Here is a 27449-nt window from a genome sequence, read left to right as displayed (position 1 = left end):
TGTCAAATTTTACATGGACTTCATATATGCAGGTATTCAGCACTCTTTTGAAATGTTTATTATAAAAACTGAGATTATTTTGCTTTCCAATAAAACATAGTTTAGAATCCCATGACATTGTTTAGTTTGACACTGAAATTACTCGTTCAACATCATTAAAATAGCAGCAAGGAGAAATGGAATTACAAGGATTTTGAGCAAAACAGAGAAAGAGAAACACTTCTGAGAGTTAGGTACAGTTCGTGTCCTTGTGATCTTCAATGTTCGGTCCCACTGGGTTAAGATGGCATCTCTTGCTCCATCCCACTTCCCTGGCCCAGTGAGGCGAAATTGATATGGACTACAAGGGCCAAAGAAGACTTTCAGTGCCAGCCAGGGATCTGTCAAAAAGAGAAGTGGGATGTTGGGCTTGACACCTATATTGGAGGAAATTTCATCCATATAGAGAATGTAATCTGTTTGCAGGGTGTCACTCTGGCCAAACCTTAAAAGAAAAAAGAAAAAGTTTGGTAAAAGCATTTCTAAGAGGAACAAGGAAAAACTAAGGAAAGCCTCACTCTTCTTTATTTAATTTTGGTTTCTGTTAGGAAGCCTTGGGTCAAATATATGTGAGGAAAGAATATTATGGTATAATATGGTATAGGGTCTCCTGCTTGAGTAGGGAGTTGGACTAAAAGACTTCCAGGGTCCCTTTCAACTCTTTTATTCTGTATTCTGATGAAGTAAGGTGTGGATCATGAAAGCTTATGCCTTTAAATAAAATATCTTAGAAAAATGCTCTACAGTTTTTACAAAAAGCAGAGATTTTGTTTTTTGTTCCTTCTCAGCTTTAAGAGTATTATGACAAAAGATAGTGGATTCCTCCCCAAAATGGCTGCTGAATGCCAAGAGGCTTTTTCTCTCTTACTGACAATCTGCTGTTTTTGCTGCCACAGCTGGCTCTCTGGCAGTGTTGCTCCTTGGATTTGAATGGGACCTCTCAAAAATGACCCAAGACAACTTATGATTGGCTATGGACCCATTTGAGACAGGGACTTTTGAAAATTCCAGTACCTTCTGGAAGCGGGAAAGTCACTGGGCAAATCCATCTTCTTTGTCAGCAGTTTCATTTTCTTAATTACACCTGGTTTTCTAACTTTCACTTTTTGAATTTATTGTTTTACTTTTTGGGAGGGCTCTTAAAACCCAAACCAGCAGTTGATTGCTGATTTATTTAAACCCTTGCTGGATTCTGGGTTTTTTTCTTTCCCGTTAATTTATGTTGTTTTGAATAACCTTTATTCTCTCCATAAGGGAGCATGGTCCATTTCTGGATGGTGAAATGCTTTCATTTGATTTACGTTAATACTGGACTCTCACCACAGGATTTTTGTACTTTTTGAATTCACAAAATATTTGAAATTTATCTCTTTTAAATTTTCTTTTAACCCTGGATTGAAATATCCAGATAATATCTTTCTTGTTTCCTTCTGTTTTAGTATTCTTTGTTTCTTGATCAAATTACACAAAGTCACAAAGTATCAGATTACAGACAAGCAGTGGCTGAAATCCAAGAAAGGCTGTTGGACAGTATGCAGCTTCTGGTTGAAAGTTTTTTTAAAAAAAAGTTTGATGAGATGATAATAGTCATGGAAAATATGCAGAGGCATGTAGTTTTGGATAAAGATTCACAAAAGGACTCTGATCTGAAAGATGCAGAACAAGAGATTTCTCCACAGCTAGAGAACTAACTGAGTTGATCCCATGAATCTCTTTGAAATCCAAGCCTGAATATCTTTTTTCCTATGAAGACTGAAGGAGATTGGAGAATGGATTTATTACACCTAAGTGGAAACCACTTCTATTTGGATTTTATTGGGAAGATAGACACACTGTGGAGACTGAATCTATTATATTTAATTAGACAACAATTGATAAAAAATGGCATTAAGAAACAAATGTGGATATTTGATCCAGGACAAATGACTTTTAACTTTTGGGATGATTTGGGATAGGTAAGATGCCATGACAAACTTTCCACGAGTGGTTTACAATAACAGTTTGTTAACAGAATTTTGAAAACTGAATCTTGTCTTTTTTATTATTATTCTTTTTCCTGTTAACTATTTTGTCATTAATATAGTATATAGAACACAGGTCAATAATTTGCAAATAGATTTACTAGTTTAAAATTGGGGGGGCTGTTTTGCAAGGGTGGGAACCAATATTGTAGTAATGTACTAATCAGTATTCAATTAGAGGGGATAACGTGTATATTGCATTTTTTTTCTTTTTGATGCACTTTTTAAAAAATGTCTTGATTGTTTTGAGTTTTCTTTTGTTTTTTATCTTTTTTATTCAACTTTCGTTTGAATAAAATAAAATAGAATGAATACAAAGATAGTAGTGGTTTGTCGCCAAAGTATTTTTAGGACTTGATGGTATGAAAATTTCTTATATGGGTAGAGATTTAAAAGGCCATACAGTTTCTGCAATTAATACATACCATTTAAGCTTCTTCCCCATTTTTTCATCTATGTCATCCATCATAGTGGTCTTTGAAGGCAGCTTACATAATCCTGTAGAAGAAGAAAGAATTGGCTGTCATTTCTTATGATAGTCATTTTTTTTCACAGATATGATAAGCATTTCCTTCTACCCATCTCTTTATTCATACATTCTGCATTATTTTAAGTGAAGTGACTACAGAATATACAAACTGGATTTTCAATATGATTTGAGAAGATGGATATAGGTAAAGGATTATCAAAAAGAAGTTTCAAAAAAGAATAGTACCTGAATAAAATATTAAACATGGATGATCATTCAGAATATTTTGACCCTAATGTGACAAGGTAACTGCTATTACCAAAGCAGAAATTTAGATTCTGGTTATGGATCATTCATATCAGATGTTAAGTTTTACTCTGAATATAAGCCAGCTCTCTATGATTCTTGTAAGATTAGGACTGTAATTTTATTGATTTGAAGAAATGAAAGTGTCAAGTAAGATGTGAAATATGGACTTCCTGATGTACAGCTTTATCACTAACCCTTAAACACTCTTGTAGCCCAGCGAGCCTGAAGCTCAGCAGTTGGGATAGCTGATCCAAGAGATTGGACTAAGCCAATGACTGCCATGGTTGGTTTCTCCAGCAGAGGGGGGAGGATACTTTTGTATAGGGTGACTTCATTATTTCTACTCTTTATAATGGATTCATCATCCATGAAAGGGTAGGCAAAGGTGTAGCCTGTAGCAAAGATGACATAATCAAGGCCTTCCAGCACAGTCCCATCTTGAAATATTGCAGAGGTTTCTGTAAATTGCTTCACATTGGGTTTCACCATAACTGTGCCACAGATAATGCGGCTTGGGAGGTCATCATTGAAGACAGGCTCCTTTCGCAGAGTCCTAGGCAGAAAGAGAGGAGAGGAGGATTTTTAAATTGGCAGATATCACTTTTTTAAATGGGACATACGGCATAATTATATAACATAATAATATATAATAACAAGGTCCATATGTGAAGGTTCTAAATTACTGATTTATTGCTAAAGGCTATGCGCATTGCACAGGAATCTTTTAGACTTAACATTCTGCACCTGGAGAGAACTAGATAAGGGTCAATGGCTTTCAAGGGAGGTTGAACTTCATTATTTTGTGGCTATGTAAGGATTCTAAACTAATGGTTCATTTAATTCCTCACCCTGACTCTGCCAATCTCTCTCCTACAGAAAAAGAATTGTAGGGAGATCATTCTTCATTTTTTTCTGCTTCTTGGAAAGTGTTCATCCTTTCTATCTGATCTGCAACAACAGAATGCTGGTACATCTCTTTATCAACATTATAATTTGTCTCTTTTTGAACAATTTGATCTAATGCATTTGCTTGTTTTATGAACTATGGATTTATGATATAAATTCTCAGGCATTTTTTTCTTCCACAGTTTTCTTTTTTTATGTTTAAATTATTTACATTGCATTATTCTACTGTTTGACACACATTCAAACACACACGGTTCATTGTTTATTCAGCAGAGCAGATTTGAAAGAAAAAGAAAGCTTCTACCAGGAATTTCAGTTTACCTTCAAGAGAAATTGTCCATGTTGATTTTCTTAGCCAGTTGTTACTTTTAAAACTGTGCATATGTTTAGTAAAAAGACATTCATGAATGATGATAAGTGTTACCTGGACCCAAGTGCAAAACCACTGGCTTTGAGATCTTTTGTAAATATAGTTCCAGGGTGCCTCCAAGGATTGCTACCAAATTACAATTTTAATGTGACAGAGGGAAGGAACTGACATATATTTGTAACTGAATTTAATTTAATTTCAATTTCAATTCCAGTCTTGGTCTCATCACTTTTGGGATGTGACCCTATCATACCGTTGAAAGCCCAAGTTTGGCCTTTGGCCCTGAAAAGCTGCATGTTTGACTTGCCATTGAAGCCACTTAAGCATAAACAATTTGTAATATGAATAAAAACATCAAAGAATATGTCATATCTTAAAACAGTGATGAGGAATATCTGGGTTGTGGGTCTAATCCAGGGAATTCCCCCATAGCTCTGACTTCTCCCCTAAAGTACCACATTTGCTCTTCAGATTGATCAGATCCATATTTGCAGCCACTTTCTATCTTCTGGTTCAGCCACCTTGCATGAAACATTTTTTCTTCTTAGTTATCAGAATGGACCTTGGGAAATATTAGTCCCACTTCCTGCTCAGGATCTATAGTAGGCATGTCCAACCTGCAGACGATGGGCCACATGCAGCCCTGGACAGCTAATAATGCGACCCCACATGATCATAAACTTTTAACATTATTGTGTGATTTATATACTTTAACTACATTATATATTTTATATGTGGTCTAGGCAAGGCAAAAGGTTGGACATCCATATTCTACAGCATTTTTGACAGTTTTTGTTAGAGGAGGGTTTCCCAAATTATAAGCTGTACCTCTCTTGAGGAAGTGCAGACATGGTCCAGGGGAGGTGTGAAAAACCTTTTAGTTGTGCATTATTACTATAAACCTACCTTTCCCAAAGTTTAATTGTATTATTTTCATTGTTCATTTGTATTCATTTTGATGTTTGGACCTTTAAGGGAGGTATGTACATTACGTTTACATGAAAAGGAAATATGTTGGCAAAAAGTTAGGAAGCCCACCCTTACAGGAATCTTCATAGCTATATGTATTTCTGCTAATCCCTGGAGTTCACTTTAAAAAAAAAAGGCAGAGAGAAAACTAGATAGTTAGAAAAATTATCTATCTATCTATCTATCTATCTATCTATCTATCTATCTATCTATCTATCTATCTATCATCTATCTATCTCACACACAGGAAAGAGAGTGATTAGCTAACTATTTGGAATGGATAGATGGAAAAGCCAACAGCAGGAATACTGTCCAGGGCTGTAGTAGGCTGAATACTGGGGTGCTGTAGTAGCCTGCAGTGTGGACTAAGCATGTGCCAAGTGACACAATCTGGACAAGACTTTCATCATACCGAAGCTGTGCTCACCCCATTGCTGGCAATGCAAAAAGAGTCATGAGTTTGACACCCCGTGCTATCGAGAAATCAGCTCAGTGAGGTTTTCTAATATACTACTCCACCCATTTAGGTAATGTTGGTAGATTAGATCAACTGATCATCCTAACTAGATTGACCTGCATAGTGGTACTATTCTCTTCCCAAATAATTTGATCCTTTTCTCTAATACACACTATCTCTTCATTCTACCCCCTCATCTTGTTTCATAGGAATCAATATATAATGTTAATTAGGGTTTGTCTGGGAAGACTCCAAAACTTTTGTTCCAAGTTCTTTTAATCAGCCCTATATCACAGTTCATCACTGCCACAAAACAGTCATAATGCAAAGCTGTAAAGCAGTAGGTATTATTACACTGAACAGACTTCCACTCCCCAGATAAAATGTTTAAAATTATTCAAGTCTTTGCTAAGAGTCCTGAAGCTTTCAAGACCAACCCCTAAAGAAAAAGTTAAGGAATGAAATTATGTTAACTTATTGGGACATAAACATTTATGTAACATCTTCTGGATTGGATTTTGGCTTTGAGCTGGTATGGATGAGAAAATAATAGTTTTACTGAACTTTGACCATTTTCTTCTAATCTCAGTGTTTGTATAAAGTGAACTGTGTGTCTAGCGCAAATCAAACACTTCAGAAGAATATTTAAACTATTTAGCAATTCAGATAGACTGATTTATTTATACATCTCTTCTTGCAATTTATGGTATCTTTCTTGGAAAAGTCAATTTTTGTTGTTATAGTCATTTTATCTAGAAATAGATTTAGTTAAAAAGTTGATTTCTTTTCAGCAGGATAACAGGATTGACTTTTTAAGTACCCCCCCCCGCCCCCAGAATATGAAAGTACTGTTGCACACAATGTAAGTACTTGACTTTTTTCTTGTCTAGTTTCTTTGGTTTGGCAAATGTTTATTCTGCTTTAAGGAATGAAACATAACTTGTTCAGCTTTACAAATTCAATCTATAAAGATACATCTTTATTTACATTAATCCTAACATCATTAGAATTATCTAAGATTCTGTTATATTTGTTACTTCATATAATTCAAATTAAAATTAATTTACTTCAATGCTATTAAAAAGGAGGATCCTTCTATACCTCTAGATATCATGTAGAAAATATGAACACATTAATAATCTTGTAGAAATGATAGTGTGCTATTATTAGCATTGAATAAAATGGTGCCATATGTGGGTGGAACTTTTCTGATTTTATGGGTAATATAAAAGGGAGAAACTTCTGTATCAAGAGCATACAACTTTTCTGAGCCAAAAGCTGTAGATGACTTTTAAGTGGCCAAGTTTACACTACCAGAACTAGAGGATAGAAGAAAATTGAATTTGATTCAGTTGTATTTGTATCAACATTAGAATTAAATTAAATATAGTCAACACTGTTACTCTAGTCATACATTTAATCTCATTATAAGCTTTTTTGTTTATACATTACCTATTCACAGGTATCAGGCCATAGTTCTCATGTTTAAACCATCTGTTCATTTTCCTCACATACAGCCAGTCAGAAATGGCTGTTGGGAGGGCATTTTTGAGGAATGTTTCAAAGCGAGTTACGACCAGCATATCCCAAGGATAGCCTTTGTCCCAGACACGACTCATTATCCAGGATCCACTTCTAGAGCTCATGCAAACCTTTAAAAAACAAGGAGAAGATACCAAAATATGAAATCCATGTTCTGGGCCATGCATGCCACCATCTCAACTCCCTTCTATTATACAATGTATTTTTAATCGAGTTTGAAGGCTTCTAACACTGTGAGAATCCAGATTGTACAAACATTTTCTGTTTGTAGAACAATTAAGCTTCATTAATATATTATGTGAACTCAGTGTCAGAACCCATTTCCTTGTTGGGCGGGTGTTTGGTTCTGTCCCTTTCCAGCTTCTTTCTGTGGGTTCTGTCATTCTCCTGAGAGGGAGGGGGAGGCCATATGGAATGCATTGTTTCTCCTTTGCTTAGCTACAATGTATCCTCTCTTCCTTTTCTATCTGTTTGCTCTTTGAACTGTTTCCCCTTGATGTCAACCTGGGGTGAGAAAGGAATGTGCCTCTGGCCATTTGGCTTATCTCTTGCTGTGGAAGAGAAAGGTGCGAAGACCCAACAATGTCTTCACAGGCATGGGAACGGACTCTGTTATCAGCTCTGTTCCCACAGCGGACTTAACACCTAGAGATTGGCTTATTTGAACTAACTGTATGAACTATTGAGGTGGGGTTTGCTTGATGCTCCTTTAACCTTTTGATCTGAGTGGGAAACCCTCAGATCCTGCCTTCTATGCCTGCAGTCAGCTTCTCCTAATAACTGTTCCTTTTGGAATGAATGAAAGTGTTCCAAGAGTCCTGCTTTCTTGGGATGAGGTTTTGAAGCGGGTCCTTACATTAGGCAGGATCTGTAGTAACAGTCAGCCCAGAGGGAAGACCCTTACTGGGGCACTGCACAAACAATGTCTGAAATTGGCACAGAGAGGGAAGAACCTGCCCTGGGGGGGACGTTTTCCCACCAGGCAGGCCCCAGCAAATACAGCTCTCAGTCCTCGAGCTCCTCGGATGAGGTAGTGGTCGCTGAACGCCGAGACAGACCAAGGTGGTTGATGGGCATTGGCAAGAAGGAATACTGGGAGAAGAAGCCAGGAAGATGACCCTCAAACGCATCAGTCACCAGCCAGGTTGGAAAGTTGAGATGAAGAGGTTGCTTCAGTTCAGTGAAGATGAGGATGACAGGCCACCCCACTCCAACCAGTTCCTAGAACAAGCTATTGACATACTGAGAGTTGCTTTCGATTCTTGAAGGAAGAGAACACCAATCCTTGCGGGGGAACTGCCAACCCAGGTTCAGCTGAGGGGACAGATGAAGATGGGGTTGAGGCAACAATCTCAGGAACTTCTGTCGGCACCACAGAATATGCAACTGTCGCCACAGCCACTGCAGCCACCCCTGGCCGGGCTGCACCAGTGGACAGTGACGGACACCGACCCAGGAGATGGAGAGGACATCGAACCATCAGGAAGTTCCCTCCACTGGGGGTGAGGTATAGCAGAGAGCTGCATCGGTTGGAGTTTTTCTTGGCAGCTCTCCGGCGATGTTTCGAAGACCCCTTGGCCGACCGGAAAGCACAGGAGCGCATAAAAACTGTCAGACAAGGGTGGTGACCCGTATGAATACACACAGGAATTCCAAGCCCTAGCCAGTAAACTAAACTGGCTGGAGGATATACTAGTGGGTCATTTCAACGATGGCCTAAATGATGACTTATATTATGCTTGCATCCCTCAGGAAGATCCTGACCGGCTCCAGGATTGGTACATCCTAGCCAAGGAAGCAGAAATTGTCGTGCCAGAAGGCAGCGACACAGGGGGAGATCCTGGGAAAAGTCACAAGCAGAAGCCCTCCAAAAACCAGCAAAACCAGCCCCTACCACCTTGAGGTCAATGGGATGCTTCAAATGCAGGAAGGATGGCCACCGCACCGAGTGTCACTCAAAAACCCCCATCTTGAAACCTGACCGAGCCGCTGGGGGGAAGCCCATGAAAACTCCATTGAAACAGAAGGAAACTGTTATGAAGAGAGTGGAGGTTGTTGAGTTCCCAGCCCCGCCGGGCTTGACAGGAGGAACTCCAATCCAGCAAGGAGGACCCTCCAATTCCTCAGAGAACAACTCAGAAGATGAACCCCTGATAAGTGGACCCACCGTGCCCCTCACCAGAACCACAGGTTTAGCCCAGTGACACCAGAGAAAGTTGCACTTAGAGCCCTAATAGACTCCGGCTGCACTTGCTGCCTCATAAGCCCAAACCTGGTGGGGAATTTAGGGATTCTGGTGAGGAGGTTGAAGAAACTGATTTCATTTGGTCAATTAGATGGATCCATTGCAAGGGTGACACCAGCCAGTCTTGCCACATTACCCATCCAACTCACTATAGGGAACCACGTAGAGACTCTAACGTTTGGGGTAACCCCTGGAATGGAATGCCCACTCATATTGTGTATGGCGTGGTTAACCAAATGGAACCCAAGGGTGGACTGGAGGACAGGAGAGCTGACATTCCCAAAAGGGGAAGTGGAGGCTAAAGCCCAACTCAGATGAAAAAGATGGGGGGCCTCCTGACAGTGCAGGGACAGTGGGGGAGAAATAGTTGGAAAGCATATCAGTGGAATATCGGTATTTAACTGAAGACTTCAGCGAAGAGAGATCTGACAAATTGGCCCCCCATCCCACGGACTGCGCTGTTGAAATACTCCTGGGGGCAAAATTACCTCAGCCAAAAATGTATCCACGACCCCACGGGAGCTAGAGGAATTACAAAAGTTCATAGAAAAATAAATAATGAATGAAAGTGAATAAATCCCCTCTCCCTCCTTATTGAAAGGAAAAATATTTTCGAAATTGGACCTAAGAGAGGCGTATTACAGAATTAGGATTAAGGAAGGGGATGAATGGAAAATAACGTTCAACTACCCTTAGAGTGTTTTCAATTCAAAGTTCTGCCTTTTGGACTCCAAGGATCCCCTGCGGTGTTCATGCAATTAATAAACAATGTGCTCCAGGAGCACCTATATAAAGGGGTGCTTGTTTACCTGAATGATATCCTAATATTTAAACAAAAGAGGAGCACATAAAACTAGTCAGAGCAGTACTGAAAAAGCTGCAGGCAGCCCACTTGTATGCCAAATTATCTAAATATGAGTTTCATAAAGAAAAAATTGACTACCTAGGGTATCGCATCTTGCCAAGCAGTATAGAGATGTATCCTGAGAAGGTCTGGGCTGTTCTAGAGTGGGCCCCACCCAGTACCAGGAAACAATTGCAAAGTTTCCTTGGATTTGCTAATTTTTACCACCAATTCATTCTTTCCTTTGCACAAATTGCATTGCCAATTATTAACTTATTAAAGACAAAAGGGGAGGGGAAACTGAAGCCCAGCCAACCTTTAAAATGGATGGTAGAGTGTCAAACCGCATTTGAAAGACTTAAAATATTATTTTCCATAGAACCAATCTTAAGACACCCTGATATTGATAAACCATCCATAATCCAAGCTGATGCTAGTGATGTAGCCGTGGGGGCACTGTTATTGCAGGAGAACAATGAAGGGAAGTTGCAGCCCTGTGCATACAAACTCAGGGAGACGGAGCAAAGGTGGGCAGTTTGGGAGATGGGCCCTCCTAACCTAGTGGCATTTCCTGGAAGGGAACAAAATCCCCTTCCAGGTATGGACTGACCACAAGAACCTTGAAGCCCTAAAAATGCCTAGAAAACTGACTTCTAAATAAGCAAGGTGGTCTCAACATTTCCACCAGTTTAATTTCACCTTAAAACATTTGCCGGGAGAAAAGAACTTCCTTGTAGATACACTATCCAGATTGCCACAATATAACAATAATAAGGCAGAAATAACAGACCCACTTATGCCTTCAAAACAGCTGGTGGCACAAGTTACCACCTGAGCACAAGCCAAAATCCAGAAGCCGCTAGTGAGCCAACAGGGATTGAATTCAAAAAAGTGCTAGAAACCGATGAATGGTTCCTAAGCCACAAGATCCTATGCATAATGACTGATGGACTACCATGGGTGGGAGGGAAACTGTACATTTCGAAAAGCCAGAGACTGACTTTCATGCAGCTCTGCCATGACTCAAAATCAGCTGGACACTTTGGGTTTGTGAAAACCCTACACCTAGTGAAACGACAGTTTTGGTGGCCATCAATAAAAAAGGACATTGAAACTATGAGGCTAGTTGCCCAATATGTGCTGCAGCTAAGAGGAGACAAGGGAGGCCCCCAGGCTTATTGCAAACAGTAGCGATCCCAACAGTGCCTTGGAAAGAAATTGTTATGGACTTTATTATGGAGTTACCACAGAGTGGGGGGAACACAGTTATTTGGGTTGTAATGGATTTGTTTTCTAAGCAAGTACATTTTATTCCATTCCCAAAAATCGCTACTGCAAAGACACTAGCGAAGTTGTTTGTTCAGCATATTTATCGGCTTCATGGGGCTCCACAACAAATTATATCAGATAGGGGAGTGCAATTCACATCAGTTTTGGAGAGCATTCTTGGGACTTTTGGGGACCACTCAGGGACTGTCATCTAGTCATCATCTGCAAATGAATGGTGGGACTGAATGTTCGAACTCAGTACTGGAACAGTACTTAAGATGCTTCATTAATTACCAGCAAGATAATTGGACTGATCTGCTCCCATTCGCAGAAGTTGCTTATAACAATGCAGTGCATTCCAGCATAGGCTACACTCCTTTCCAGGTTGCCACAGGACAAAGTTTCAACCCAATGCCTGAATTACCCTCTAGCAAACCGACCATCCCTTCCCTGAAGGAATGGATCGCACAATTACAAAACACCTGGCCGGTTGTAAGGAAGGCTTTGAATGAAGCAAGGGAGGCTTATAAATTCCAAGCAGACAAAAAATGAGTTGAACCCAAACCATTTCACGTAGGGAAAAAATTATATCTGTCAACAAAATATCTAAAATCCCTGCAGCCCTCAAAAAAGCTAGGACAAAATTTATGGGTCCTTTTCCCATTAAAAGAATAATCAATCCGGTTACAGTAGAATTGGAACTCCCTAAGATGCTCAAACAAGTTCACCCTATTTTTCACTGCAATCTGTTAAAATGTGAACTGCAGCCCTTGAGACTGGCTGCAGTTCTTGCCCCTCCTCCAATCATGGTAGAAGGCGAACATCATTTTGAAATCAAGGAGATTCTAGATTCTAGGAAACATTGTGGTTCTACCCAATACCTGGTAGAATGGAAACAGAATGAATGGGTTCAGAAACGTCATGTTAGAGCCCCTAAATTACTTAAGTTTCATGCCTCATATCCAGATAAACCAGACTAATCCTTATTTCTGTTTTCTCTTTGTTTTATATTTCTACAGGGGGATCTTTCTTTTTTTAAAGGGGGTAGCATAAAAGTCCTAATAAAAGTTTCTTTTGGAATGAAAATGTTCCAAGAGTCCTGATTTCTTGGGATGAGGTTTTGAAGCGGGTCCTTACACTCAGTCTCTGTTATTGTAACCATCAACTGTAACTTAATATTGGCTATATATTTCCAGTTAAGCTTTGGTTTAACACAATGTCATTTTAGGTCACTATGACAGATTGGCAAAGGTCTTCCAAGACTTTAGAGCAAAGTGTCCATATTGAACAGATGGAGAATTCTTCTAGGTGGATGTATTAAAAATTGAATTTGGATTCTTCTGCTTATAATTCACCTGGATCCCCCTGTATAATCCCTAATTTCTCTCATTATAATCCTAATTTATTTCATTATGCTATGTGGAAATCAGTGTAAACATAGCATGTTTTAAGATTTTTTTTCAAATAGACCGACTAAGAAATGGCACATCTTTGGATGGGTTACTCTGAGAACTAGAACAACTAGAACTAGAACTGAGGACTATCAGGGTAGAGGCAATACCTGAGAGGCTGTGTGACTGAGCTCAACAGCAATGTCGCTCCCAGAGTTGCCCAGGCCAATTACCAGAACTTTCTTCCCCCTGAACTTTTCAGGGCCTTTGTATTCCCGGCTGTGGAAGAAGGTACCCTGAAATTTCTCTAACCCTGTGTGGAAAAAGTTTGAAATCAAATTACGACTGTAACCATTGAAAACTTCTAGCACATGAAAACATTATTAAAACCACTGATGCATAGACTGAAAGAACATGGAGGTCTGACATAGAGGTACGTCTTTAGTTTTCCCACTGATACTGTTCTTATCATCTCAGCTTCTACTATTACTGTTTCCTAGAGTAATTGATCTGGTCCCCATCAGGACACTGCCATTCTGGAGGGAGGGGGGAAGCTCGGGGCTTTTCTATGATGTATCCATTTTGCTTTGTTCCTCTTTTGCTTTGATCTTCCTGGGAACTGGGGAGTAACTGGGGGAGGGAGAGGAGGGATGAGCCTGGGGCCATCTGCTTTGTCTCATCTCCAGAGAACCAAGGTTGCGGTGGCTGGAAACAACTTGTTACCACCTTCTCAGCTCGGAGTTCCCACAGCACCTTCACACCTCTGGATTGGCTCTCTATGGACTGGGCAGCTGGGAGGGGTTTTGAACAATGGGGTTTAATCTAATGCTTTCATGTGGGAACTTTAGATCCTGCCTATTTTCTCTGCAGTCACTTTCTCTCAATAAAAGATTCTTTTCAAATGCTGCCTGCTTCAAGAGTTCTACTTTCTTGAGGGAATAGCTGAGGCGAGACCTTACAGAATGCCCGTTGCCCTTAAAAATGAAGCTTATTGCTAGCCAATGGGATTTTCTGTATAGCTTTGGAGGGAAGGATTTTAAGTAGGATAATGGCATAAGAGAAAATGGTTTTAAAATTCCTTCTCATCTGCTGTGATTCCAATCCAGTTCCCCATTACTAGCAACTATTTTTAAAGGTAAAGCTGATATATTAATGCAGTCATGCATTTTATTATAGGCTCAATTTTGCTTTGAAATATCTACAAGGAAGAAAATACAATGCACTTTAGCTGCATGAAGAAAAAGTATGAGAGTGTCTTGCATCCCTCATAGAAACAATTCACAAAGTATGTTTTATTGTTTGTGGTTTATCAAAGGTTGGTTCTGTTTAGTCATTATGAAAAATGTAAGTGACGCCCCTTCTAAGCTGTCTGATTCAGTCAAAAACAGGCATGTTTATCACAATATAGATGCTTGCCCAGCAAATATTTTACATATACCATTGAATGTGAATATGTACAATATTAAAAGGGGCAGGGCTGCTCCCTCCAGTCAGATAGTGACTTCCATTGTTTTTAATAAATACTAAGTAGGCATGTGTTGTTGCTGTTTTTCCATATCTATTTAATATATTTGTCACTTACCAGGAAAGCTATCAACTGGGATGCTTGGATACACATGATGTCCTGAGCAAACCATGACAGCATCAAAAGTAGTTGATTCCAGCTTGCCATCCTTCTGTGTCATGACATCCCATTGGCCAGAGACAGGAAAATCTGGGTGCTTCTTAATATTGGTCACATGTGTCTTTGAAGAAACATTCAAGGACATATTTATTTATTTAAATAATTTATACGGTTGCTCATCTCACAACTGTGGATCTGAGCTGCATATAGACAAAGTTTGTTTCTAAACAACATTACAATAACCCACAATATCCAAATAAATCATACATTAAATCCCAGTCATAAAACCACACCAACAACATAGCTGCCTTAAGTTCCTGGCCCAAATGGTGTGGTTCAAGATCTAAAGCAATTATATATAAATGACTACATATGACATCTAATTGGTATGAATGGATGCATCCTTATATATGAGATATATGCACATAGATTTATTTTATTTATTTATTTATTTATTTATTAAAATTTATAGACCGCCCCACTCCCGCAGGACTCCGGGTGGTTAACAATAAAAACACAATATAATTTAACAAAACAGACAATATAATAACATTCATCCAGGGGTCGGATTTTATGAACCCCAGGCCTGCCGGAAAAGCCAGGTCTTAAGCAGCTTGCAGAAAACCAACAGGGTGGGAGCGGTCCTAATGTCTGGGAGGAGCTGGTTCCAAGACGTGGGTGCCATCACAGAGAAAGCCCTCCCCCGTGGCCCCGCCGAATGGCACTGCTTGGCCGACGGGACCTGAAGGAGGCCCAGCCTGTGGGATCTAACCGGACGAAGGGAACTATGAGGTAGTAGGCGGTCTTGCAAATAGCCTGGCCCTGAGCCATATAGAGCTTTAAAGGTAATAACCAACACCTTGAATTGGACCCGGAGACCAATAGGCAACCAGTGCAGCTCACGGAGGATAGGTGTAACGTGGGTGTACCGAGGAGCACCCACTATCACTCGCGCGGCTGCATTCTGGACCAACTGTAGTCTCCGAATACTTTTCAAGGATAGCCCCATGTAGAGCGCGTTGCAGTAGTCCAGACGTGAGGTGACAAGGGCATGAGTGACTGTAAGGAGAGCCTCCCGGTCCAGGTATGGTAGCAACTGGTGCAACAGACGAACTTGTGCAAAAGTCCTCCCAGCCACAGCCGTCAAATGATGTTCCAATTTCAGCTGTGGATCAAGGAGGACACCCAAGTTGTGAACCTGCTCCGAAGGGGGTATATTTTCCCCTGCTAGAGTCAACACTGGATAGTTAACATGATCCTTGGGAGGCAACATCCAAAGCCACTCAGTCTTGTCAGGATTGAGCCTGAGTCTGTTAAGCCCCATCCAGACCCTCACAGCTTCAAGGCAACGGCCCATCACATCAGCCGCTTCACTGAGAGAGCTCGGGGAAGAGATATATAGCTGGGTATCATCAGCATACTGATGAAACCTCACCCCGTGCTGTCTGATGATCTCACCCAGCGGCTTCATGTAAATGTTAAATAGGAGGGGGGAGAGGACCGACCCCTGTGGCACCCCGCATTCAAGGGGCCTCGGGGTTGTCCTCTGCCCCCCCACCAGTACCGATTGCGACCGGCCAGAGAGGTAGGAGGAGAACCACCGTAAAATGGTGACTCCCACTCCCACTCCCCCAAGTCGTCGCAAAAGGATACCATGATCGATGGTATCAAAAGCCGCTGAGAGGTCAAGTAGCACCAAGACAGAGGAATAACCCTTGTCTCGGGCCCGCCAGAGATCATCCATCAGCGCGACCAAAGCGGTTTCTGTGCTGAAGCCGGGCCTGAAGCCAGATTGAAAAGGGTCTAGGTAATCCGCTTCATCCAGAGACCGTCGGAGCTGGAGCGCCACCACTCTCTCTACAACCTTCCCCAAAAAGGGGAGATTGGATACTGGGCGGAAGTTATTTAAAGCAGCCGGGTCCAGGGTAGGCTTCTTGAGAAGGGGCCTCACAACCGCTTCCTTCAAGGGTTGTGGGAAAGACCCCTCCCTCAACGAAGCATTGATCAACACCTGGAGCCAGCCTCGTGTCACCTCCTTGGCGGCCGAGACCAACCAGGAAGGACACGGGTCCAATAAACAAGTGGAGGCGCTCATTGCTCCCACCGCTCTGTCAACATCCTCAGCAGTCACAGACTCAAATTCATCCCATAAAAATGGGCTAAGACCTGCCCCGGTCATCTCAGAAGGCCCTGCCGAATCGGAGTCTAGGTTTGTCCGAATCCGAGCGATTTTGTCTAATAGAAACTGCACAAATTCTTCCGCCCTACCCTGTAAGGGCTCCCCGGCTTCCCGAACGTTAAGTAGGGAACGGGTCACCCTAAACAGGGCGGCGGGGCGAGATTCTGCAGACGCAATAAGTGTGGAAAAATGCGAACATTTTGCAGCTCGTATCGCCACTAAATAAGTCCTAATATAGGCTCTTGAAAATGTCCGGTCAGATTCGGAGTTACTAGCCCTCCAGCGTCGCTCTAGACATCTCTTCTGATGCTTCATCTCCTGTAGCTCCTCGGTAAACCAAGGGTCCTCTGGGATCCACAATCACAGAGAGGTCGCAAAGGCGTGATCTGGTCTAATGCCCCTGATGCCGCCTGATTCCAAGCAGCAACCAAGGACTCAGCTGGTTCGTGGAGGAGGGAATCAGGAAAACCCCCAAGCGCTATTCGGAACCCCTCCGGGTCCATTAAACACCTGGGGCGGAACCACCTAATCGGTTCCGCTTCCCTGTGGTGGAGGAGCAGGACCGAGAAATCTAACCTCAACAGGAAGTGATCCGACCATGACAAGGGAGAAGTAACTATACCCTTAAATCAAAATCACGTCTCCACTACAAGTATATTATATATACTTGTAAATATATACCTATAATTCTTCTCAGTGAAATTAAAAATTGACAAAACAACCATGTAATCCAATCCTATACAAATTTACTTAGAAAAAAAAATCTTGTGTGATAAAACTTATTCCTAATATCTATTTGTGTGATTGCTAAGAGTTGAAAGTGACTTGATGGGGCTCAATCAATCAGTCCCTAATAAATGCATTTAGGACTGCAACCTGTAATATCTATGTCTTAATCTGTGCAGTATGCTAAGTCAATCATTGACAATGCAGCACTCAGTAATGCCAAAGTGCCCATGATGCTTCAGATCATGTATAAGTATTTCCAGATTATGCTTAAATTTTATTTTAAATGGCAAAATTCTTGTAAGATTGCTAACCCTTATAAGATACCTGTTGAGAACAATAAGATATTGTGAGATCTTAGGGATGATATTTCAGGCCTGTTCTTTAAAACAAAATGGAGGCAAAGCTGTATTGAAATAGTGTCTAGCATCTGCATGAAGCCATATTAGTGAAAATTTTGTGGCTTTGACTTAATGTATTACAATTTAAACATCATGATTTATGTAGCACAATATATGAACAGCCCCTAAAATGGACCCAGTTTAAACAAACTATATTAGGAACACAGATGTCTCCTCCATAATTCATCCTCAGCTTGAATTCAACATTTATACTCAGAGAAAAAAATAGATTCTATTTCAGACCTTCTCTTGTGAAAATTAGAATAATGTTCAAATCAGGAGTTCAGCAGTTATGCAAAAGATTAAATTAGTGCCAGTTATTAATTAAATTTATTTATTACAGATTCAACTGAGAGAATCTCAGAAATTATAAATTTTCACCAAACCAAAGAAAAGGGAATGCCAGGGATATAGGCAGAAGAAATGCAAAATATTATTGTTATGCTGGTTCAAACAAGAACTGAGGCATCAGCAGCCATTTTTCTTTGCTTCTCTAATCATATCGTCCTGCCTTACCCACAGAATTTTATGAGAACCCTAGAATGCTCCCCCCCCTCATTTGTTATCCTCTCATTATTTTTCACTGTTTCCATCAATTTCCCATCCAGAAGTCTCTCAAGACTTAGCTTTGTCCCAGGGAACTGATGAGATCTTGAGATTCTTCATTGCTGATCAAATCTTTTGTGTGCATGGTTTTGTTTTTTGTAACTTTTTAATATGACTGTTTTACACTGTTTTTGCTCTGTACTGTCCAGAATCACTTCTTGGCCATATAAATTTGATGAATAAATAAATAATAAAAGGAGCCATAAAAGCAGGACAGATCAGTATTTTGGGGGTCCACAAACTAAAAATGAACAAGCAACAAAAGGCAATTGTTAAAAAATCCCTTCTCAATCAACTTATGATCACTTACCTTAAACTGTATGTATTTAAGAAGATCAAAATGCTTGGCATATAGTTCAATATATTCCTGAAGTTTGGAGTTGTGCATATAGTTAGGAAAATTCTCTGGGAAAGGAAAGTCCATATAGCACATCATTTCTTTGCATGAGTTGGTAAACACAGATCTGTAAATGCTGGCTCTGCCTTCCTCTGATGACTCCTGGCAGAAAAGGGGAAACGAAGATGAATGATATTTGAAATTTCTACAAAGAAACAGAGCTGCAGGAAATGGAAATATTTTCAGTTAAGTTGAAATTTGAGGCGCTAGATTTTTCTCAGCTCTGTTTGTAAAATAAACAAAAAGGGGCAGGAGATAAACTAAGTGTTGTGTCCTGGGCCTGATGAGGAAACTCAGCAGGCCCAGAAATGTTGCAAATGGTCCCGGGCAACCTAAAAGCTGCCTGGGATAAGACTGGCCGGTGCCGGACTTCTGCGCATGCGCAAGTTGCAAAGAAAGAAGGATTCCCATTGGCTGGACTGCCTGGGGGTTGGAAAACTATAAAAGGCCTGCGTGCCTGTTTGCAGATTGATTGGAGTGGAGTTAAGGAGCAATAAAAGAAGTTTGGTTTTACTATGTGTTGTGCTTCAATGCCTCAAATCCCGAAACACAAAACTAAGAATGGTATTTTCCATTGAGAGAAGTGATGGATCATTTTGAACTTATCCATAAAATCTAGGCTTGCTATCCCAATGTTATTTGCTTGTAACAATATGGCAAGTTCTTAGATCAGCCATAGGGATGCCCAAATAAAAGGTGTGCCAGAAGCAATCAAAATAGCTGATTGGCACAAATAAAATACAATATTCATAAAGCAAGCAATACTCATAAAACAAGATATCTATCTCTGTCAAAAAGGACAGAATTTTCTAGAGCCATTGTAAAAAGTACTGTAGATAATTAGCATAGAAAGCCCCAAGGGGAGCAGTCTTTCATTGTTGCAGCTTAAACATGGTATGTATGTAAACAGTAGCCAAATATAGAGGGAAAGTAAAATCTCAGTTGGATTGGGAAGATGCATCCAATATGCATAGGGATATTGTATATGCAACACAGCGGTTACCCAGATTGGATCCTGCAACATTATCCTGGGACACGTATATTTGCTTTCATTCATGAGAGATATAGGCGGATAGTACTTCAAACAGTTCGACTTTTGGAATCCTTCACAGCATCTGAGGCGTCCACTTATGCATAGAATAGCCCAAAGTGCACATTCTGGTGAGAGAAAAGTTCCCTGAGGATGGACTCCAGCACGAGTCTAAAAGCTTGGAAGACTAAACTTCTGGTCCTGGTGATGGACCCAGATTGGCTCCTGCAACAGTAATTACTATCTCAGCCTTGTGATTGCCATCAGTGCTGGCTCCATTGCCCTACCACAACAGCCTAGTGCAGTGTTTCTCCACCTTAGCAACTTTAAGATGAGAGGACTTCAACTCCCAGAAGTACATGGCTAGCTGAGAATTCTGGGAATTGAAGTCCATTCATCTTAAAGTTGCTACAATTGAGAAACATTGGTCTAATGTCTTACTAAGAGAAGACCCTAGGAGATGCAGGGTATTTTTCATCCCATGAAAGAAGAGCAAGTAATTGAATTTGTTGGAAGAAAGCCATTTGTGGGTTTCATAAGATTTTTTTTTTGTCAAGAAAGAAGAAAGAAAAGTGGCAGTTTCTTCTTACAGATTCTGTTTTATCTACTAATCTTCCTTTGTTTAAGAAGACTCTGTGAGGCTGGGAAATACTTAGCTACACTTGCCTCAGGCAAGTTCTCAAGGGTACAAATTGTTCTTAATAGGAAAGGGGATTATGCTTGCAATTCTATCAAAAACATTTTCAAATGTCAGAAGAGGGATCAGCAATCAGTGACATGTGAGCCAACCTTGGAATGTCAAAATTCAAAATTTAGAGCACAGTTTATTTCTAAAGAGAAATATATCTATTTCTGAGCATTGGGTGGGTGACTATGTCCTGAAGAATCTGAAGAATATTTGGTGGGGGGGGAGTGGCATTCAAGAAAAAAAATTCTTCCACCAATACTTTCTTCCTAAAGTTGAAAGAAAATGAATGCCTTTGTGCCACCGGCAGGACTACAATTCATAGTCTTTTGATTTTGTAGCCTGGTGCCTTAACCACTATACCATTTTTCAGTTTTGGATCTGTTCTAATTTATGGGAACTTACCTGATTGATCCACTTGCCCCAGTGCTAGCCTTCAGCCATTTCTTGAGGGCAGGAATGTACAACATTGTGCTCTAGCCATCCCTTGGCCACTGAGAAGGCAATCTCCACTCATCTTTTTCTGCACTAATGAAAGAGTTTTCTGAGTTGTGCTGCCTCAAGTGGTAGAATTCAAGTCCCCTGCTGCATTTCATTTCACAATAGGAAAAAAACTTCCAATCCTGGCAGTTATTGTGTTCTAATGGAAGGAATGCTGGTCACCCACTACCTCCATGAATATTTATTTTACAGGCATACAGGTAAAACAATAAAAAGATCAGAGTATGGGGGGGGGGGAGGCAAATGGTAGCCATAACTGAAGCTGTGCCTATTTTTTATGCATACCACAGACTTGAGAACAAGAAGTAGGGATCTTAAGGGGAAAAATAAAACACCTGCAATAGATTTTAATAGAAACAAATATGTAAGATTTTCCAGAACCAAATCAAGCAGATGGATCTTTTCTCTTTATGTTTTAAATCCTGAGTCAGATTGACAAGATTTCTGCCACTTTCCCCTTGTAGCCTGAGTGGCAGGAAAAACAATAACACTTGTGTTTTTCTCTCTCTTTTTCTTTTTCTGCTCCAGGAGATGTAAAAAATAGGGAATTCTACAATCAGAAGCTATGGAAAATGCAATCCAGACAGAACATCAGCTCAAAGGAGGAATCAGCTGAAATCTGGACATGAACTTCTTAAACCTTCATTTCCAGCTGGTTTATTCTTAGGAGTCCAGCAGTTTAAGGCTGAAGTGCAGAAAAGCCTACAGCCTTCAGAAAGACCTTGCCAGTTTCAAAGCAAGCCAAAAGATTAAGTTGACCAGTACTCAGTCAAGCAACATTTAATGTTACTTAACATGTTTGCATTTGGATTAATATTCTGCAGATGGCTATGAAAGATTGCACAACCAAGACAAAAAAAACCCCCACAGCTTATTCCCAGGCAGCAAAAAGAAGACAGATGTCAAAGTCCTATCAAATAACACTTATTAACTTGAAGAAAGACTTTTCATGTTATGAGCTATCCTGGCCTTGCAATATAGTAAATTTTCTTCTGCTATTTTCTGCATTAACTATTGCATTATCTTTTGCAAACATACATATAATGTAAGTATATATAACAGCAGTTGCAAACTAATACTTGTAATAATAATAGTTTCTTGAAAAATATTTATCTGGAGTATTTATAACTTACTTTAATCTTCCAGCCTGGGAATCCATACCCGCACATTTGCAGTATTAAATATACAACCAAAAAAAGTAAGTAGAAGCAAAGTGAAACATGAGCATTCAGATGCCTAATTCTTGTTTTTATATGGATCTTTAAAAATTAGCTGTAATGTTTTAATTACTCTAAAGCTTTTGCAAATTGGAAATGGAAACTGTTCAAAGAGATTAAAATATAATATTTTTGAGTTAGGCTTGACTCCTGGGGATTTCCTACACCTTTCCTGATGAAATATGGAAGCTGTTGGCCACTGCCTGTGACTTCTTAATCTAGCCTACAGAGAAATCTGATGAAGGGTAATTGGAGCCAGCCCAATGTGCTTTCACTGCAATATGCAATTAAGTTTATTAAAAATTAAAAGAGTCCATTTGGTAAACAGGGAGGGAAGGAGGGAGGGTAGAAGGCAGCATTTCTAATGTTACCCTCACATCTCTAATTGTGATATCTTACGCATTCGAGGAGGGGGTATTGCCACTACCTCATATTTGACCATGAATTTTTAGGCATTGATCTCCCTCACCCCTTCTATGTTTCAGACTCCAGGACTGACCAAGTCAAGCATAAGTCAATGCTTTTGAGTGCTCTTCTGTACCAGCAAGGTTATCTAATTCCTCTGTTAATATCTCACTTTTGCAAGGATCAGGACTGGGACATGTGTGGAAATGAGAGATGGTGCCTCCTGGAACAGAGTTCATAGCAAAGCTATACATGTTTCACAGACATCCTCTAGGGCAGTACATTTCAACCCATTGTATGCATACCACTAATGGTACTTCAGCACCTGGCAGGTGGTACGGCATGCGTACAACGGGTTGAAAAGCACTGTAAAAAAAAGTGTAAAAAAAGTGTAGTGAGGGGATGAACTGAAGAGGTGGCAGCACCGCATAGGCCTGTGGGAGAGTCAGCTGGATCTGAGGTGTTGCCGGGGCTCAGGAGAGCACCAAGAATTGGTGCACAGCTCCAACTGATTGGCACTTCTGGGAGCAGCACGCAGCCTGGGGAAGAGGAGTCAGCTGGAGCTGCACTAAAGAGAAAAGGAGGAGGGGAGGAGAGAGGAGAGGATATAAAAGTAGGTTTTGGTGGGAAAGGGAGAGAGAAAAAAGACAATGGGGAAAGAGAAGGGGACAGAGAAAGAGAGACGGAGTAGAGGAGAGGCTTCTTTGAGACAAGCAAAGGGAGAGAAGGGGATAGAACAATGCAAAAGTTAATATCAGAGAAACAGGCACAGGTTTCCCAATAAAAGTATGGTAAGTGGGGGTACAGATAGTCCTCAATCTACTACCACAATTGAGCCAAAAATTTATGTTGTTAAGTGAGAAATTTGTTAAATGAGTTTTGTCCCATTTTATGATTTTTCTTGTCACATTTGTTAAGTGAATTACTGCAGTTGTTAAATTAGTAACACAGTTGTTAAGTGAATCTGATTTCCCAATTGATTTGCTTGTCAGAAGGTTGAAAAGGGGATCACATGACCCTGAAACATTGTTACCATCATAAATATGAATCAGTTGCCAAGCATCTGAATGTAAATCATGTGACCCTGGGGTCATGCTGCAACGGTCATAAGTGTGAAAAATGGTAATAAGGCACTTTTTTCAGTGCCATTGTAACTCTTCTAACAGTCACTAAGCGAACTCTTGTAAGTCCAGGACTACCTATACTTGATAACAAAAAAAAAAAAAAGGGAAAAAAGTGATAAAGTTTTTGACACCTTGCTAGGCGACTGATGGTACTCGAATATTGCCATATCCTAAAAGTGATATCTTGTGAAAAGGTTGAAAAGCACTGCTCTAAAGTCTCTATAATTGCACTGGATAAGCCTATAAAGTGCCTGTTTTTAGCAATGAAGATTAATTGGAGCTTGTAGGAGCTGCCCTTGGAAACAATGGACCTATTGGGGATATTATGAAATGATTTAGCAGATACTTGATTGGTTAAATAAATCTAATTGAGCCCCCTCCAAGCTGCTCAGATTTCCTGGGTTTTCAATTTATTTGGATTCTCCAAATAATGAACTCCTGTTCAGACATAAATCTGTGGGAGGCTTAACAGGTATAACTTACACTGAACTCCTCCTATCTAGTCCCAACTTCCATTCATTCAAGCTGTTAGTGTGAAGAGGAACTGTGACCATTTTTTTTCTTGAATTCTACTATAGCTCTGCATGATCTGAGACCTGCTCCATATAAAGAATAAAGAGATACAGCCATATGAATGACATCTATACTCTACCTCAGTTTCCCAGCCTTGGCAACCTGAAGATGTTAAGATGTCAGATCCCAGAATTCCCTAGCTAGCAAGGCTGGTAAACTCTGGGAACTGAAGTCTATACATCTTCAAGTTGCTATGGTTGAGAAACACTGTTCTACTCAGGGCTTTTTTTGTCATAGAATGCCCAGAATGGAGTTCTGGCATCTTTTTTGGATGGAACCTTGTAGGATAGGCAAGGCGGGTTGTGTGACGTGTGTGAGTTATGGCACCTTTTTTTTTTTTTTTACAAAAAAAGCACTGGTTCTACCTATTTAAAATATTCCACGAACTGAATAATACTCCAACAAATTAAAGAGGGGTTTCATAATATGTGAGAAGGCAAAGACCACTAATAAACGTCTTTCATATTCCCGCCAAGGTTTTGTATCCCACTTTGATTTTGGTAGCATACATTCAATGAAATGAATTAGAAACTCATGTTTGCTAAACAATGCATATAACATGTTTGTTTATACAATTTCACAATAATCTTGTTTTTATAAGTGTTTCACCACCCACTATAAACAACATCTCTAATATCCCTCTAAATCCAAGATATTTTGAGATAAGATCTAAAAAAAGTATCAAATATTTTGTTAACCAAAGAAACAGACATGGGACTCTCAAGGTATAAGAAGAGCTCCAGCATACCCAAGTAAGATTCAAGCCCAGTACATTTGTCACACAAGTGGGATATTTAGATCTCACCGTGAAGTGCCACAATCCGCCAATGCTCTCACTCATCTCAAAGCATGTTGGTTCCAGTCCCTCATCCAGGCAGCATTTGATGGATGTAAGGCCACTCACTCCTGCTCCGATAATTGCTACACGGCTTACCATGGTTTCCTAGTGGGAAAAGAATTGTTCAAACCATGCTTATTCTTGCATTAAGAACCATGGTGGCACAGTGGTTAGAATACAGTACTGCAGAAATGACAGGCAGAATTCTCCAATGTCTAGGAATAGCAATAACTCACAAACCCACAGCTACACTCTGCCAGAAATTATCCAGAACCAAAGTCAAGATACAGAAGGATGAACGAAACAATGTAATCTACAAAATCAACTGTAATGATTGCAACCAATTCTATGTGGGACAAACATTATGTCAATTAAAAACCAGGATCCACAAACACTGGCTGGCAGTCAAATGCCACAATCCCAAATCCTTAATCTCTACCTACACCAACACCAAATAACACCAGTTTGATTGGAGCAATACTAAAATTATTGGCCATGCCATGCTCATGAATTCATTGAAGCTCGGCACTCCACAAACAATTCCTTTAACAGACACATTGAGCTACAACCAGTCTATGAACCCTATGAATCCAAACCAACTGCAAGGCCAGAGACAGCACTGATCCTCAACCAACCCACAGAATGCTCTTCACCCACCAGTTCACCTCACAATCACAAGCCCCTCACTGATGACTGATACCTGGCCCATCACAAGACCCATCACAGACCCTGACTTGACACACCCACACCTGAAGCCCTTATAAACAGAAGAGCACTGACACCCCCTAAACTCCTCTGAAGATGTTACCCACAAGCTTGGAGAATGAACCTCCACCCTCATCATTGTTCACTGCCAGGAATTCAATTCTGACCAGCTCAAGGTTGACTCATCCTTCCAAGGTCCCTAAATCGAGGACCCAGATTGTTGGGGGCAATATGCTCTGTAAATCACTTAGGGTTGTAAAGCACTATGAAGCAATAAATAAGTCTAAGTGCTATTGCTATTAAAAAATGAAAATGATGCAACAAAATCACAGCAATTGGACACTGATTATAACTAGATACCCACTATTGTCCCTTTATTTCTCCACAGTGATGCCAGATTACCCCATGTGAGAAATTTACCTTAGCCTCTAAGTTCTTGGCAAACATTTTTAAGGATCAATAACTTTTTAGGAGCCTCATAATCCAGATAGCTACACCTGGATTTTTCAGGTGGAAAATGCCTTTGTAAAGAAGAATCTTTCTCAAAAATATTTTGGCATTGTCCCAAAGCCTAGAACTGGCATGGACATCCCTTCCTATATTTTCCAATTTCAGGTATGCTGTTCTAAGGAATACAGAACAAGAATCAGAGACAGAAATATTGGTATAGTTTTTCATCCTTTCCCCTTCCAGCTCTTGACCTGTTCCTCTTCTTTTTGCCACTCCTCCACATATGACATACCCCCCCCCCCATCACCTTACTTCTTTCAGCTGTTGCTCTTCTCCTTGTTCTGTCAGCTTCTTTGCAGCACACAAGTGACCTCCGGCAAGAAAAGCCAAATAAGTTTCCCTGCTGGTTTTGGAGGTTGATTCTGAAAGAGAGGAGGAGTTCCTTTAGACCAAGATTACATAACTTGTGAGCTGACTGTGGTTCCTAAATGTTGGCAGCTCTTAGGGAAAGTGCAATGCACTATACAAAAGGAAAATGAACAGCTCTTTAAAGAAGAATGGGAACTACTTTACTCCTCAGGTGTCTGTTGTGGATGGTTGACTGTTAACTTGCTTCTAAATAGAGTTAGGAATGAGCCATAGGCTGGTCAGGTTCATTAGGAAATGGATACTAATAAGGCTAGGACAGTTAAATGTCATCAAATGAAAAGTGGTTAAATCAGTTTAGATCTGATTTACTGATATTCAGCTGGCAATGACTGAAACTCATACAGGAGTTATGGGTTGTGATCACTATGTGATAAAAACATTACCTAAGCTAGTGGTTGTTACCAAAAATATATCCCATGCTAGGAATCATTAGGAAAACCTCCAAAGTTGGCACATTTCAAATACTGCAAACCATTTTGACTGCTGCACCTCCAAAAGCCTGCTGTAGAGCTGGTGAAGTTCCAGAAAATGGAAATTAATATTATTAACATTTACTGAAAGTCAAGAGAAACTTTTAATTAGAAAAGGATATGCTGTTTGCATCTATTTAAGTAAAAAAAAAAAGCAGGAAAAGGAAAATAACAATCAAGCCTCAAACAGGATGTGGATCTTCTCAATCCAGGATCACAGAAGCAAACTAAATGAGAAATTCAGGCAGTAATTTTTTA

The 27449-nt window shown here is 40.2% G+C and overlaps 1 protein-coding gene across 2 annotated transcripts; it reads right to left on the bottom strand.

Moving 5' to 3' along the window:
- Positions 1 to 35: 35 nt before the first annotated feature.
- Positions 36 to 26759, bottom strand: LOC120305318 (dimethylaniline monooxygenase [N-oxide-forming] 3-like). 2 transcript variants are annotated; one of them, XM_039336987.1, is made up of 9 exons: positions 26605 to 26759; positions 25105 to 25242; positions 18678 to 18866; positions 14414 to 14576; positions 13002 to 13144; positions 6993 to 7192; positions 3033 to 3391; positions 2486 to 2558; positions 36 to 484 (listed from the first exon to the last, which is right to left on the bottom strand). In XM_039336987.1, exons 2-9 carry the CDS (start codon positions 25234 to 25236, stop codon positions 139 to 141), a joined length of 1605 nt encoding a protein of 534 aa, XP_039192921.1. In that variant the 5' UTR covers positions 25237 to 25242; positions 26605 to 26759; the 3' UTR covers positions 36 to 138. The 2 variants fall into 2 exon arrangements, with proteins under 2 accessions (XP_039192921.1, XP_039192922.1); XM_039336988.1 differs by lacking the exons at positions 25105 to 25242; positions 26605 to 26759 and adding an exon at positions 20885 to 20975.
- Positions 26760 to 27449: the final 690 nt, after the last annotated feature.

This window comes from Crotalus tigris, unplaced genomic scaffold (genome assembly GCF_016545835.1).
Source record: "Crotalus tigris isolate CLP2741 ecotype Arizona unplaced genomic scaffold, ASM1654583v1 scf7180000017667.1391209, whole genome shotgun sequence".
Lineage (NCBI taxonomy): Eukaryota > Metazoa > Chordata > Lepidosauria > Squamata > Viperidae > Crotalus > Crotalus tigris.
Note: the sequence above shows the minus strand (reverse complement) of the source record. Positions and strands in the feature narration are given on the sequence as shown.